At 44.6% G+C, this 13,971-nt stretch overlaps 1 protein-coding gene across 4 annotated transcripts; it reads left to right on the top strand.

Moving 5' to 3' along the window:
- Window positions 1-2,074: 2,074 nt before the first annotated feature.
- Window positions 2,075-12,199, top strand: LOC309601989 (ectonucleoside triphosphate diphosphohydrolase 4-like). 4 transcript variants are annotated; one of them, XR_014230612.1, is made up of 14 exons: window positions 2,758-2,900; window positions 4,040-4,157; window positions 4,417-4,614; window positions 5,063-5,268; window positions 5,799-5,949; window positions 6,034-6,137; window positions 6,759-6,818; window positions 7,073-7,227; window positions 8,793-8,959; window positions 9,192-9,516; window positions 10,244-10,329; window positions 10,551-10,712; window positions 10,997-11,683; window positions 12,180-12,199. XR_014230612.1 is itself a non-coding variant. In XM_082335250.1 (13 exons), the coding sequence occupies exons 2-13, from the start codon at window positions 4,150-4,152 to the stop codon at window positions 11,223-11,225; spliced, it is 1,851 nt and encodes a 616-aa protein (XP_082191376.1). In that variant the 5' UTR covers window positions 2,075-2,158; window positions 4,040-4,149; the 3' UTR covers window positions 11,226-12,094. The 4 variants fall into 4 exon arrangements, 3 of the variants coding, with proteins under 3 accessions (XP_082191376.1, XP_082191377.1, XP_082191375.1); XM_082335250.1 differs by lacking the exons at window positions 2,758-2,900; window positions 12,180-12,199 and adding an exon at window positions 2,075-2,158 and having other exon boundaries at window positions 10,997-12,094; XM_082335251.1 differs by lacking the exon at window positions 12,180-12,199 and having other exon boundaries at window positions 2,757-2,900; window positions 7,073-7,203; window positions 10,997-12,095.
- The last annotated feature ends 1,772 nt before the right edge of the window (window positions 12,200-13,971 follow it).

Raw genomic sequence — 13,971 nt, 5'->3', positions numbered from 1 at the left:
AGGGACACATGCTCCTCACCCCGTGGGACCACAGGCTCAGCACCTTCGCTGGGCTGAACCCCGCTGGCGGAGGTTTGCTCCCTCCTCCAAGCCCTTGCCCTGACGCCAGCTCCAGCGGCTGCCCCAGGGCTCCGCGTTTCTCTTGCAAAGCAAGAGCAGGTCTAAGAGCTCCTTCTTCCTGGAGGTCTTGTCATTAGCTCGGCATAATTTGTCATCCCAAAGCACCTGCTTTCTTGCCCAAGGCCGCATCCAGCCATGCTGGGGATGGGTTGCACACCCAGCACAGCTTTCCCTGCAAGTTCAATACTGTCTGCTCCGCTTTGGTCCAAACTAACAATGGATATATACCCACGGACAAGATTTGCAATGCTTAAATCCTAAAGAAGCCCAATGTCTTGGCTGTCTCGGAGAGCCGTTCACCTGGAGCAGGGCTGCAGTCCTCCCTCCAGCCCCCAGCAAAGCCCTCTCCCCTGCCCTGCCTGGGCGAGCTGCCCTCGCTCCACGGGGCCCCGTGCATTGGTTTGGCTTAGTCAATATATTTCTGCATTGCTTCTATGAGAAGTTCATTAAAGCACTGTAACTATTGTGAAAAAACACACTGGAGACAAGCGACTTTGTTCTCAGCGCATGGCAAAGTAACTGTGGTGAGCCCTGGCGGGAAGCGTAGCCCTGACACCACCCTGGTTATCCGGCAGTAAAACCCAGTGTGCAAAACCCAGCATGCAAAACCCAGTGTGCAAATCCCGGTGTGCAAAAGCCGGCATGCAAAACATGGCTTGCAAAACCAAGCATGCAAAATTCAGTGTGCAAACCCTAGCATGCAAATCCCAGTGTGCAAAACCTGGCGTGCAAAACCCAGTGTGCAAAACCCAGCATGCAAAACCCAGCGTGCAAAATCCGGTGCGCAAACCCTAGCATGCAAATCCCAGTGTGCAAAACCCGGCGTGCAAAACCCAGTGTGCAAAACCCAGCGTGCAAATCCCAGCATGCGGATCCCAGCCTGCAAAACGCAGCATGCAAAACCTGGCATATGAAATCTGGTGTGTAAAACCTGGTGTGCAAAATCTGGTGTGTAAAACCCGGTGTGTAAAACTTGGCATGCAAAAGCCGTCATGCAAAATCCAGCACATAAAACGCAGATGTGAAACCCAGCGCCTGGGTTCGGCGGGTCTCCCCAGGGACAGCTGGGTGCACTGGTGGCTCTGCGCCGAGTGGGGAAGCAAAAGCCAAAGTGCTTTTGAGAAGCACCGAGAGCGGCTCGAGAGGCAAAGATCAAAGTTTCTTGTGTGAGCAGAGAAAGAGGAAGAGGAAACGCGGCAGAAAATGAACTCGTGTGAAAACCCGCTGCCTTCCACGTTCCCCTCCAGCTGGAGAAGTCCTGCAGAGGGTCCTGCTCAGAGCAACGCGGCTCCTCAGTCACGTCTGCTTTTCATAAGGGGACCAGACAAATAATCCCGGCTCTGCGGCTTCACCCCGAGCCAGATTTGGTTTCTCTGTTCCTGATGTGACCGTGGCTTTCCAAAGCCAGGAGGAGCTCTGGGTGCTCCCGTGAAATGCATGGCAGAGGCTCGATGCTCCTTCGCTTAAGGGCTTCGCACGGTCCAAAGGCAAAGCCGTGTTTCAAGCTGGGACATCCAAAATACAGCATTGCATCTGAGCGACTGCAGAATCTGAGCGACTGCAGAGGCACGTGATGGAAAGACAGACGGACAAGCAGCACGTACCCAGCGTGCAGTAAGAAAATGACAGAGGCCATCAGGCTGGGTGGTGGGTTTTGTCCCGTGTCCCTCCTGCTGGGCTCCCGGGGGCGAAGGCAAAGGCTGTAACGCAGCAATTTGTGATGGCAGAAGGAAGAAGTGGAGAAGCCAGAGCAGCCCGGCAGGGCCAGCTCCTTCTCTCTGCAAAGAAATAGGGACCGCAGGGGACCAATTTTTGACCTTACAGAATCACCCAGCGTATGGCTGACCCCCCTCCTCCTGGAAAAGCAGCCTTTAACCCACGAGAGCTTCGTGCAACACCCTCCAAACGTGGGCCCGGGCACGCGTTAATGGCCAAGCGTGTGGTTTTGCTCAGGCGGCCGCACTCCGTTGCACCGCGGCAGCCGGGACGCGGCTGCAGCTCGCTCCCGGCCCCCGGGAACCGCTGCCGGCGGGGAGAGGTGAGGCCCCAGCCGAGCTCCCCAGCCTTTCCGCGAGGTTATTCCTGTTATTAATACGTGATAGTTGCCAGGATAAACTTTTTCTTTCCAGTTCTCCGAAGGGATCTTGGAGCTGCGCGGGCACAAGCTGTGCTGCCGCTCAGTGGCAACGCGCAGGAGGGTTCCTTGCTTTGCCGGCAGATTTTTCAGCCCCTCCGAGGCAGGGAGAGGCTTTTTGCGTGTTTTTTTTAACCTGATTCGTGTATTCAGTACCTATATCATAAATATTTATATGTTTATTACGGGTGCTACAATGCCATTGTGTATTTATAATATATAAACAAATGTTTATATTTATATATTTCTATTTACAAAATTATATTTAGTGTTTATATACCGTTTGTATGTTTATATTTGTCTGTCTGTGCCGGCAGTGTAATCTGTAGCTTGCACAGGGGTTGCCCCCAAGCAATTACGGCTGCCCTATAAATTAACGTTAACCCATCGCTACCGCCCTGGCCACGCCCCCGTCGTAGCCACGCCCTCCTCCCGCCTGGCCACGCCCCTCACCGCCAACCACGCCTCCTCTCTCCCGTGACCACGCCTCCCCCGGCGTGGCCACGCCCCCGGGGAATCCCTTCCCAGCCCACCACACCGAGCTCCCGGCGACACGTGTGTGCGTCCGTGCGTCACGTCCGGCGGCGGGACCCGGAAGTGGCGCGGTGGCCGGTTGCTATGCGGCGGGCCGGCGGCGGGCCGGGAGGTGAGTGCGGCGTTGGCTGCCCGGGCTCAGCGGCTGGGGAGGGGGAACGGGCCCGCGTTCCCGGGGAGGGTCCCTCCGGGGCGGGCCTGGGTCGGGGGAGCGCTTCTGGGCTCCCGGGACAGGCCCCGGCCGCCGGGGGTGCTGCCGCGTTTCTGCGGAGCGGGGCGAGGGGGTTACACCGGGCCGGGCCCTGCGGCCTGCCCGCTGCTGGGGCCGTGAGGAAGGGGCAGGGGTCCTGCGCTGCCCTGCAGGCTGCCGGGGCCTGTCCCCCTGCCCGTTCCCCTCCCTGCCTCCGCCCGGTGCGGGTTTGTGGGCAGCTGCGGTTTGGCACCGGCGCAGGGGCTGCGTGGCACATCGGGCAGGTGCTGTCGTAAGGATGGGGCGTGTGAGAACAGCTGAGGGCGGAAAAAGAGTAACAGTCCCGACCTGTGCTGAAGTGTCGGCGTCTGCGTGGGGGGTTTTCTGATGTTCTATGATGTCTGGAGGCTCTATGTTTTGGGGACTGGCTTTGCAGGTGGTAGCAGAGCTGGAGATACTCTGTCCATGAAGACCTTGTGTAGCAGGTTATGTCTGTGCCTAACTTTCGGTTCCCTGAGCAGAGCAGTGCACAGCTGTCTCCAAGCAGGGTCAGGTAGAGCGGGTTGCCCAGGGCTGTGTCCAGTCAGGCTTTGAATTCCGTCTTTGAGGACGGAGACTGCACAGCCTCTCTGAGCAACCCGTTCCGCCATCCCACCACCCTCACGTTTTTGGTTTTTTTATGTTCATGGAATTTCCTGTATTTTGGTTTGTGCCTACTGCCTCTTGTCCCATTCCTGGGCACCACTGGGGAAAGAGTCTGCTTCGTTCTTTACATTCTCCAGTCAGATATCTATATGCATTGATGAGAGCCATCTCCTCTCCAGTCAAAACAGGCCCCGCTTTCTCAGCCTCTTGTCATGTGAGAGATGCTTCAGTACCTTCATCATCTCTGTGGCCCTACACTGACCTTGCTCTGTGTATTTCCTGTCCTGGGGGGCCCCAGGCTGGACCCAGCACCCCAGATGTGGCCTCACTAGTGCTGAGTAGAGGGGAAGGATCACCTCCCTCGACCTGCTGGCAGTGCTTTTTGTAACGCTGTCTATGTTTTCTTTTTAATTCAGGAACAGAAGAGCAATGGCTTTGAGAACGGTTGATGTGCCTTGCCAGTCTGAGGTGACCGGCTGATGTTTGAGCACCAGCTGGTCTTTCTCTCTGCTGGCCATATCCCAAAATGGGGAGGTAAGAATCCCAAAGGAACTGTCAAGTTAAATTGTGATGCCTTTTGAGTGAAGGACAGGGAACCTAATCATGAATTCAAAGGTGGGAATAGTGTCTTGACTACACTCAAGCCAGAGCATGAGCAAAGCAAAGCTAGAGCAGAGCAAAGCGAAAAGTTTTATGAAGAATCTGTTTGTCCTTAGCGTGTTTCGGAATGCATTGTGCTTCTTTTTGGTAATAAAGTCCATTTTTAAAGCAGATTATCCTCTTTGAATTTTAGGATCAGCATCTCGTGTTTGCTTCCTGCTTCTTGGCACTTCAGCATCTCTCCAGTGGGATGTCCTCGTATTCTCAACACCACTTTGCGACAGATCGTTGTGATAGGAATACTTGCTGCTGCTGTCTCTTTGCTTTACTACTCTCTGGTAGTCATCCGCAATAAGTATGGGCGTGCATACAGGGACAAAAGATTCCACAGGTGAGAGTTGAAAAGACTTTTGTGGAAAGGAATGAAATGTAGTTTTGGTGTGAGAGAGTAAACACTGACAGGTTGTGTCTGTAAAAAGACAGAAGGGGAAAAAGTATGAGTAAAACTTCCTGCTTTTTATATGAAGCTTTCCTTATCTAAGTTTATTTTAATTTATCAATAATTCAGCTTTCTAGTATCTTATTTGATGTATCTGTAGCAGCTCAGTAAAACTATACGTGCAAAAATATTGCGTAATGAATTATTTTGGAAATTACTTTTGGTGTTTATTCTGGGAATTTGGTTCTCATGGATGGCACTTCACTTTTTTTCTTCACCAGCAGTACAATAGCGAAAACTGTGATTCCTACAATGGAAACTGTTGCCCTGTTTTGAGTGTGATGTTGGGAAAAATATATGGAACTTAATTGCCACGTAGTAATGCCTCGCTTTCTTCTAGATATCTTGCCCGAGTAACTGATACTGAAGCTACAGATACAAACAACCCCAATCTGAACTATGGAATCGTTGTGGACTGTGGCAGCAGCGGCTCTAGGATTTTTGTGTATTGTTGGCCGAGGCACAATGGTAATCCACATGATCTGTTGGACATCAAACAGATGAGGGACAAAAACAGAAAACCGGTGGTTATGAAAATTAAACCAGGTACTGGAAAGAAATTAACTTTAGATGCAATTTTCTAGATAGTTGCCTATCCTAACTTCGCTTTTTCAAACCCCATATTTGAAGTGTCTGGGTAAAGGACACTTGCAAGTTGTCAGCATGGCACTCCTCCAGATTTCTTTGGGTTTGGTTTGCAGAGAGCTTTGTTCAGCTTTAAAGCTTGAAACATGACACTGATGGGCAGGAGGGGGAGGTTTCTCTGTAGGCTAAGACAGTTGGCGGTTCAGTTGTCAGTTAACTTGGATCTGTTTGTTTAGTGAATAAATAACTGGCTTTCTGTAAAGCTATTGGAACCAATTATATAAATAGGTACTATACCTGATACAGGTTTTTGTTTAGTGTTTGGAGGATGATTAAGTGTTAGCTTCATTCTTACTTTCTTATTTCTGTAGTTGACTTCCTGGGTTTGGCTTTGGGTTGTTCGTTTCCCTTCTGCGTGTTGGGTATTTCCTGGAAAATCTTGATAACCAAAGCTTGAGTTGCTTCGCTTTCACATTTATCTGTTTCCCTAGGCATTTCGGAGTTTGCCAGCTCCCCTGAAAAGGTCAGTGATTATATTTCTCCACTTCTGAGCTTTGCTGCCGAACATGTGCCACGTGCAAAACACAAAGAGACTCCTCTTTATATTCTGTGTACTGCAGGAATGAGGATTCTGCCAGAAAGGTTATTGGCTGTCTTATTTTTAGCATTTAGAATAGCAGTCCTGTGTCTTGACTATTTTTAACTGTTCAAAATGTAATTTTGCAGCCAGCAGAAGGCAATACTTGAAGATCTGCTCACTGATATTCCTGTGCATTTTGATTTTCTGTTTTCGGACTCGCATGCAGAGGTTATTTCAGGCAAACAGGAAGGTAGGTTAACATTGGAAAAATTGTCTTTGAAATTTTTATTACTTTCATGGTACAACTTGGGTAATTTTTTTTTGTTGCTTTTTAAAATTCTGGTTTAGTTGAGAGACCTCGTTCCTCAGTAGCAACATATGGAGTGTGGAGATGATCATCTGCTGTGATCTTCTAACTTGTCTAAATGTTTTCTAATTGGTAGTGAAAATAACTTATCTGTGTTTAGTAGGAATTTTAGTCCATTTTCTCTGGCTTTGGGGAGGGGTAAGGATAAGGCACAACATTCTTGATGGATGAAACTTCCCAGGGACAAATGGTTTCTAGAGGAGCCATGGTTTGATGTGATTAGCTCACTGGAAGCTTAAAATAATTTTGAAAGCTAACGTGCTTACTTTTTCTGAAACTTACACATCAGACTGTCTTTATACATGGAATTAGGATTTTTATCATAGCCTTGACTTGGGAGAGAAGGAATAGAATAACTTGTCAGGAATGTTTAACTTCTAAGTATGTTCTGTAATTAAATACGAGCAGTGATATATCTTAATAACTCATATGCAAAAAATCCCTCTTTGTTTTTAAGATGATATGTACCAGGTATTCCTGAAATATGTTTTCTTATGCATGTAGGAGTATATGCATGGATTGGCATCAACTTTGTTCTTGGAAGATTTGAGCATACAGATGATGGTAAGTATCTTAATTGTGAATTGGATTTTAGGAAGGACTTCAAGTACATTCCCGGGCTTTCACTGTTGATGGTTTGGTTTTAGATAGAGATGTTAGTGAATAGTGCGTGTGCAGATGCTGATGTTGGTTTAATTTTTATGTGAAATTTCAATGATCTGCATTGCTACAAAAAATACGTTAACTAGAAGTAGTGTAGCACCGCTTTAGGCCCGCCCTAGTTGTATTTCTCAATGCCTTCTCATTGTTTTATCCAGAGGATGAAGCGATTGTGGAGGTGCATGTCCCAGGCAGTGAAAACAAAGAGGCCATCTTTCGTAAAAGGACAGTGGGTATTCTTGACATGGGCGGAGTGTCGACTCAGATAGCATACGAAGTCCCTAAAACTGTAAGCTTTGCCTCTTCGCAGCAGGTTATTATCTGTGCAACTTTCTTCTTTTCCTTTTGGTTTATTTTAATGCATATTTGTTGTTTTGTTTTCTTTGTTTTAAGTCCTATTCTTCATTACATCACATGCCAAAACCAAGGCAAGAGAAGATGGCAAATACAAGTCCTTCATCAGCTAAGCAATTCATCTGTATTTTGTTCATTCAAATGTTTATTTCAATTAGTATAATTTGCCACTAATTTTTAAGTTTAAGTGGACATGCATTCTTTGTGTGTGTGCATGTATGTATGTACAATTTTTAAATTTGTTATACTTAAGAGACTCTGTTCTGGAGTTTAGAAACCAAAAGTTGTGTTATATAAGAACTTACATAAAATATGGCTTTTTCCTTTAAGTTAGGTTGGTAGAAACTGAATTAGCAGGACATGGGGCTAACAGTACAGTTTGTTTAAATATCACCTACGTCCTCAGCACAGTTCATCTGTTGTAGGAAGCAAATTTCTTTGGTACAAGTCTTAAATGGAACATAAATTGCTCTAACTTCAATCCACTGAGTTCTAGAGTGATTCCTGAATTTTTGAAGTTGGATAACTTCCCGTTAACATCATTGAGAAATTACCTAGAGTAAGAATAGCATAAAAGCCCTATGTTTTGACTCTCAATGCACTGTTATAATGATGTAGATATTTATTTTTTTTAAATCTTCCTGTGAAATGATGGCGTTTCATTATCGCAGGTTTTAGTAACTACATTGTGTTTCAGACAGATGGTGTAACAAATAGTTTGGGCTGTTAAACAAAAGTATGGGCGTTTAGATTCAGAGCAGGTTGCCCCAGTCAGATACAAGTTGGAAATAGGAAGAGTTGCAGCCAGTTGTTATGATGACTGTTGTATGGCTCTATCTGAACAGAAGTTGATATAAAATAGGTATTCTGGTCATGGAACCTGTCCAGAGTCCCAGACAGAGAAGGACAAGAGAGTCGAATAGACTGTGACGCTTACAGTCCTACTGCTGTTTTTCTCTTACAACGTCAGTTGGAAGCCATGCAATGTTACGCTACATTTCTGAGCCTGTTCTATATGAAGTGCTTCTGCTACACAGCTCTTAAATATCTGAAAAGCTACTGCAAGTGACTGATGGGTGGTATGTGAGGAGAGCCGAGTGACTGACAGGTCTCTTGAAAAGCTTGAGAACTCCAGACTGGAAAATGAAGAACAGCTCTGCTGGGCAGACCATGAATCTGCCTAGCCTAGCAATCAGTAGTACGGGAACTCGGTCAGAGATGCTAGCGCTGAGATTAGTAGCCACAGCGCATATTTTTTCATAGGAAAAGATACTTTATCATCCATAGTAGCAGTTCCTGGCCTTTACAGTTCCTTGAGTATCAGCAGTGATAATGCAGTTCTCTGCAATCCGTATGCTTTGCTCTCCCTATGGAACAGAAGGTAACGTGGACCTGTGAAAAGCAAAATAGATGAGTAAGGAGTGAAGTTTAAAGGTGTCAAGGGCATCCAGTTGTCCAAAGAACTCATCTTTAGGTTCTGGTTTGTACTGTTTATACCTAATCTTGGTGCTTGTGTTCCTACAGGAGGAAGTAGCCAAAAACTTACTTGCAGAATTCAACTTGGGCTGTGATGCTCATCAAACTGAGCACGTGTATAGAGTCTACGTTGCAACGTTCCTTGGCTTTGGGGGAAATGCAGCGCGCCAGAGATACGAAGACAGCCTATTTACCAGTACAGTGCTTAAAAACAGGTAGCTGGCTGCAGTTGCTTGGGGGTACGGGTTCTGTGCGTCACTAGGCTCAGTAACCCCTTAACTTGAATATATTTACTAAAGTATCCTGATGTAAAACTTAATTCCTACAGCGTGCCACATGTGATGGTGAAGTTTCTTTAAATGAGGATGCTTTGCTTTGATGCTGTTGTATCTCAGAGCTCGATGTTTCTGAATATGCAGTTGTTACTGTGCTTGCTCCTTTATACAGACTGCTGGGCAAACAGACTGGCGTGACTTCTGATTCACCCTACCTAGATCCTTGCCTGCCCCTGGACGCTCAGGATGAGATCCAGCAGAACGGACAGATAATGTATTTGCGGGGAACAGGAGATTTTAATCTGTGTCGTGAAATTATTCAACCGTTGATGAATAAGACTAATGAAACGCAGACATCTCTTAATGGTGTCTATCAGCCTGCTGTGCACTTTCAGAACAGTGAATTCTATGGTTTCTCGGAGTTCTACTACTGCACCGAGGACGTGTTACGCATGGGAGGAGATTACAATGCTGCTAAATTTACTAAAGCCGCAAAGGTAAAGTGTTCTTGAGAGAAACTTTTTCTAATTTGAAACAACTACTCTCCAGAAGCATTTTCTTGCAACAAAACTCTTCCTTTAAAGATCCAAAATACTTTTACCCTGCAATGAACTATCACAGGGCATCTCTTTTCCTCATTGGATTTTCTTTTAGAATACTTGTTTTAGGCACAATAGTAAAATTGACTGTAGAGGGAATGGGACTCATGGTAGTCAAGTTCCAGCAGAACTACTGATAACGGGGAAATCCATGCTGCTTCCACCCCTTGCTTCTTTTTAGGAATGTCTTAGTCGTCGTTAGAAAAAATTCCTTTTCTTCTTGCTTTATGCATTTTGTACCAGTTTCTCAGGTGTTGCTCCTAACAGGGAGCAATCTGTTGGGGACAACTTAAAGTAAGGCTACAATGTAAAGTAGAGCAATATGACCTGCTTTGTCAGTGCCCTAAAAGTAGTCTATTTTTCATCTCCAAGTACACGACCAAAGAGTTTAAGTGCTACTGAATACTAATTTTACCACAAATGCCAAGTATGGCTCAAAATGTTACAGAAAATACTGTTAAATTTCTGGTTTGACTTATTAGCAGTGCAAGGGAAGCCGTTATTTTTGAGTTTTCTAGCTTTCGGTATTTACAGAGCATCTTATCTAGTGGTATCTCTTTTTTTTTCTCAAGGCAGAAGCAATGTGAAGTGTGTTTTTCCTTCTTTTTTTTTTTTTTCCTTAAAGGATTATTGTGCCACTAAGTGGTCTGTCCTACGGGAACGTTTTGACCGTGGTCTTTACGCATCACATGCTGATCTCCACAGATTGAAGTAAGTATTTGTGTTTGTACAGCAAATTCATTCATGCAGAGTTGCCAGGGAGAGGTCATGTCCAAATGGTCCATTTAATGAAATCATTGGAAGTGTGAATATAACCTTAAATATTGCATCAGCCATAAAAAAGTACGGATAATTATGTGTCTAAACATGCTCCCCAGTCCTCTGGGACTCTGTGACTGCTGGCCTGACTTTATGCCACTCTTTTTCTATAGGTACCAGTGTTTTAAGTCTGCCTGGATGTACGAAGTATTTCACAGTGGCTTCTCTTTTCCTGTGAGTTACAGCAATTTGAAAACAGCTCTGCAGGTTTATGATAAAGAGGTGCAATGGACCTTGGGAGCCATTCTTTACCGAACACGGTTTTTACCTTTAAGGTATCAGTTGTTTTCTCAGATGTCTGGAAAGAGCGTTTGGGTGGAAGGTGTGGGAGTTTTATGAGGGGAAGAAATACGGTGATAGGAAAGCAGCTGACAGATAGGGGGAGACAAGATGTTGTTTCTAGCGCATTATATATAACCTCAGTACATATTTCAAGTAGCTCAAGTAATGCTTTATAAAGACTATTCTACTAAAATGGTCGCCGTTTCCTGTGGTAAGATAGTTTGGAGGCAAAGTTTGACTTGCAACTTACATCTGTTATCCCTCTGATTCTTTTCAGAGACATCCAGCAAGAAAACTTTCGTGGAAGTCACTCCCACTGGAGGAGCTTCTCCTTTGTTTACAATCACTATTTGTTTTTTGTCTGTTTTCTGATCGTGCTGCTCTCCATCCTGCTTTACCTGCTAAGGCTCAGACGGATCCACAGGCGAATGTTGCGTAACAGCTCTTCTACTTCCCTATGGATCGAGGAAGGCCTTCCACCACAGAAGATCGCAGGACCCTTATGAGATGCTGTGATGGAGAGCTTTTATTGGACTTGCTACTCAAAAAGCCATTTTTGCCTCAGGGTTCCTCCTTTTTGTCCCTTTTAAACCATTGAAGAAGCAGATTGCCTAGAGTGTGTAATACAGCTAGGCTTTGGAAACATGGGAAAATGGGGTCAACTTGGCTTAGTTTCATTAGACAACATCTGCCAAAAATTACTTGGTTTTTTTTTAATATTGCACTTTGGTGTGTAATGGGACGAGCAAAGACTCGTCAGTAAATGAGCAGCAGCTTAAGCTATGTATGGTAAGAGAATGAGTGTGAATTCTCATCCTTTGGGTGAGATTGTGAAATCCTGTTAGCTAGGATGAATGAGGACTGTTTTTATTTTCTTTTCCAGATTCCAGGATTGGTATCACTTGAATTCTCAATTCTGAGTCTCCTCAGTCAAAGAAAAGGAAGTGCAGGGTTTTCAAAAGCAGTAAGAAAACAACCTTTTAGGATAGCTTAATCTGATTTTATATTCTGGGATAAGTACTGTGATGGAGAAGAAAAATTTATTGCACCCAATGCTGTGCTTCCACAAAACTGCTTAAATCAGTTTTGTTTATTTGTGACAGTTTCCCTTTTTGTCTTGGAAGCTATATCCTCATAGTGGCAAAAGTCACTACTTTTTAATCCTGTATTTCTGTTTCATAATCATTCAGAGATCTCCCTGAAACTCCAGTAAGGTGAAGAGAACTGGAATATGCCTAGGCTTTTGTTCTGCTAGAGTAGACATGCACAGTGTCTCTTATTTGTTCCTGAGTACTTTGATTTGTTAATTTATATTTTATTTAAAACTGTTAATTTTACTTGAAAGTAAATTTGTCCATGATTAAAAGTGGGATTTCTACGAACTTTTGGTGTATGGGTATTTTATTGCACTTCCGTTCTCACTGTTTGTAGCCACCTGGCAAAACTTTTTTCTCTTCTAGTAGGTGTGAATATGCTGGAAAACTGGATGCTCTTTTCAGTAGTGGAGAACTAGACCTGTTCATACCATTTTTGTCATACTTCAGGTGCAGTTTATTAATCTAAATATCTAGATACTTTGAATTGTTTTATTGTCTCCTTTCAGTATGCTTGCTTTTGCCTAAACTGTACAGGGAATTTAGGCTTGATCTGCTGAACTGCAGCTAAATTTAGGCGCTAAACTTACTGCTCCTTCCATCCAGTGTCTGGTAGATGGCTGTCTTGCAGTCGTAACGATTAACTGGATATGTGGTGGAAACGGCAACAGAATCTTTAACTGAATGATCAGAAATAACAACCCGTGTCTCCCTTTTAGAAAGGATTTTTTTGTACCTGACAAATCTGAGCACTTCACCAGCTGAGAGTCTGTTTTTTGCATTTTGCTATTTTTTTGAGCACCATCTGAGTGAACGCTCACTTCTGACGTCTGGAACCGTGCTACAAACTTGTTGCACTCCTAGGCTTGATAAGAATTATCAGAAAACTGACACTGCCAATTGTTACAGAGCCTGTACTTCCCGTTTCTGAGATGCCTAAATCTGAGCACAGAGCCTCTAATTGCATGCTTAGATAAAGCGGCCCCCTTTGGACAAGGGCTGATGTTAGTGGTAAAGTGGAGAGGAAGTATCAGCGTGTGACTTGGCAAAATCCAGGCAGATGCCAAGCATCTCTTAGCAGAAGAGATAGTGTCTCAAATGCAGCAAGCAAAAAAAACCAAAACAAACCACCAACCCAAAAAAGACCAATAAAAAACTTAGGAAAAATCATAAAAACATGAAGAAGTTGAAGAATTTTCAGACCTAAAATAGAATTTCCTTTTAGATGCTGCAGCATTTTCTTTTTAGCGATGTTCTTGACAGTTAAGAAAGAGAACGTGGAAAAAAAAAAAAAAAGAGAAAATCATCTTCATGTATGAGTTTAAAATTGCTTCTTTAATAGAATCAGAAGCTCATTTTTATTAAATAATGGACAGTCAATGGACAGGAAAAAACTATTCCAGCGTTAACGAAGGTGGTATAAACATTTCTGAAAGGAAAAACAATTGTCTGAAGTTGTCGTATGTCATGGTTGAACCAAGTGCACGATTTCGACATTGCTTTCTTATGTTGTAGGATGGACAAACTATGGCTGTGCACAATGAAGTGTGTGTTTTTATGGCCCCCAGAGCTTCAGAAGATTTTGGTAGAACAAGCTGCAGCTAGCAAGCTTGGTGAACGCAGTAGGGACAGGTACAGCATTGGGATAATGGAGACAGATTGGTCTTGTGCTTACATAAAGCATCGTGTGCCTGCTTTAGGGTTTCCACGCTCGTTTTTGAAAGCACCACACTGGGGAATGAAGATATGAAGCAGGAGTGTTTGGAATGTGAAGAAAGATAAGATGATGAATGGTGGTGAGAAAGTGGTCAGGAGAATGGGGCAGGAATGGGCAGGGAGCTTTCCGTGTACCGGTGACTGCTCTGCAGTGTACAGTGTCTCTTTTTCTTCGTTTGACATTTTTTCTCCCCCAGGATCCTAGCAGGATTGTCCTTTGTTTAGTGATTTGGTTCAGGGAGGGCAGAATAAAGATGACCCAATACGTAATTTCCTCCTGTAATGGTAAAAAAGATAATGCCAGCAGAGATTGGTTGTGGGAGCAGCTACTGTTCATTAAAAATCTAAGCAGTGCATGAAAAACCAGATGCAAACAAGTGTAAGGCCTAGAAATTTGAACAAGCTTTCTTTATTCATGCAAGACAGTGCACAGAGCCCTGTT

This window comes from Platalea leucorodia, assembly GCF_965183815.1.
Source record: "Platalea leucorodia genome assembly, chromosome: W".
NCBI lineage: Eukaryota > Metazoa > Chordata > Aves > Pelecaniformes > Threskiornithidae > Platalea > Platalea leucorodia.
Note: the sequence above shows the minus strand (reverse complement) of the source record. Positions and strands in the feature narration are given on the sequence as shown.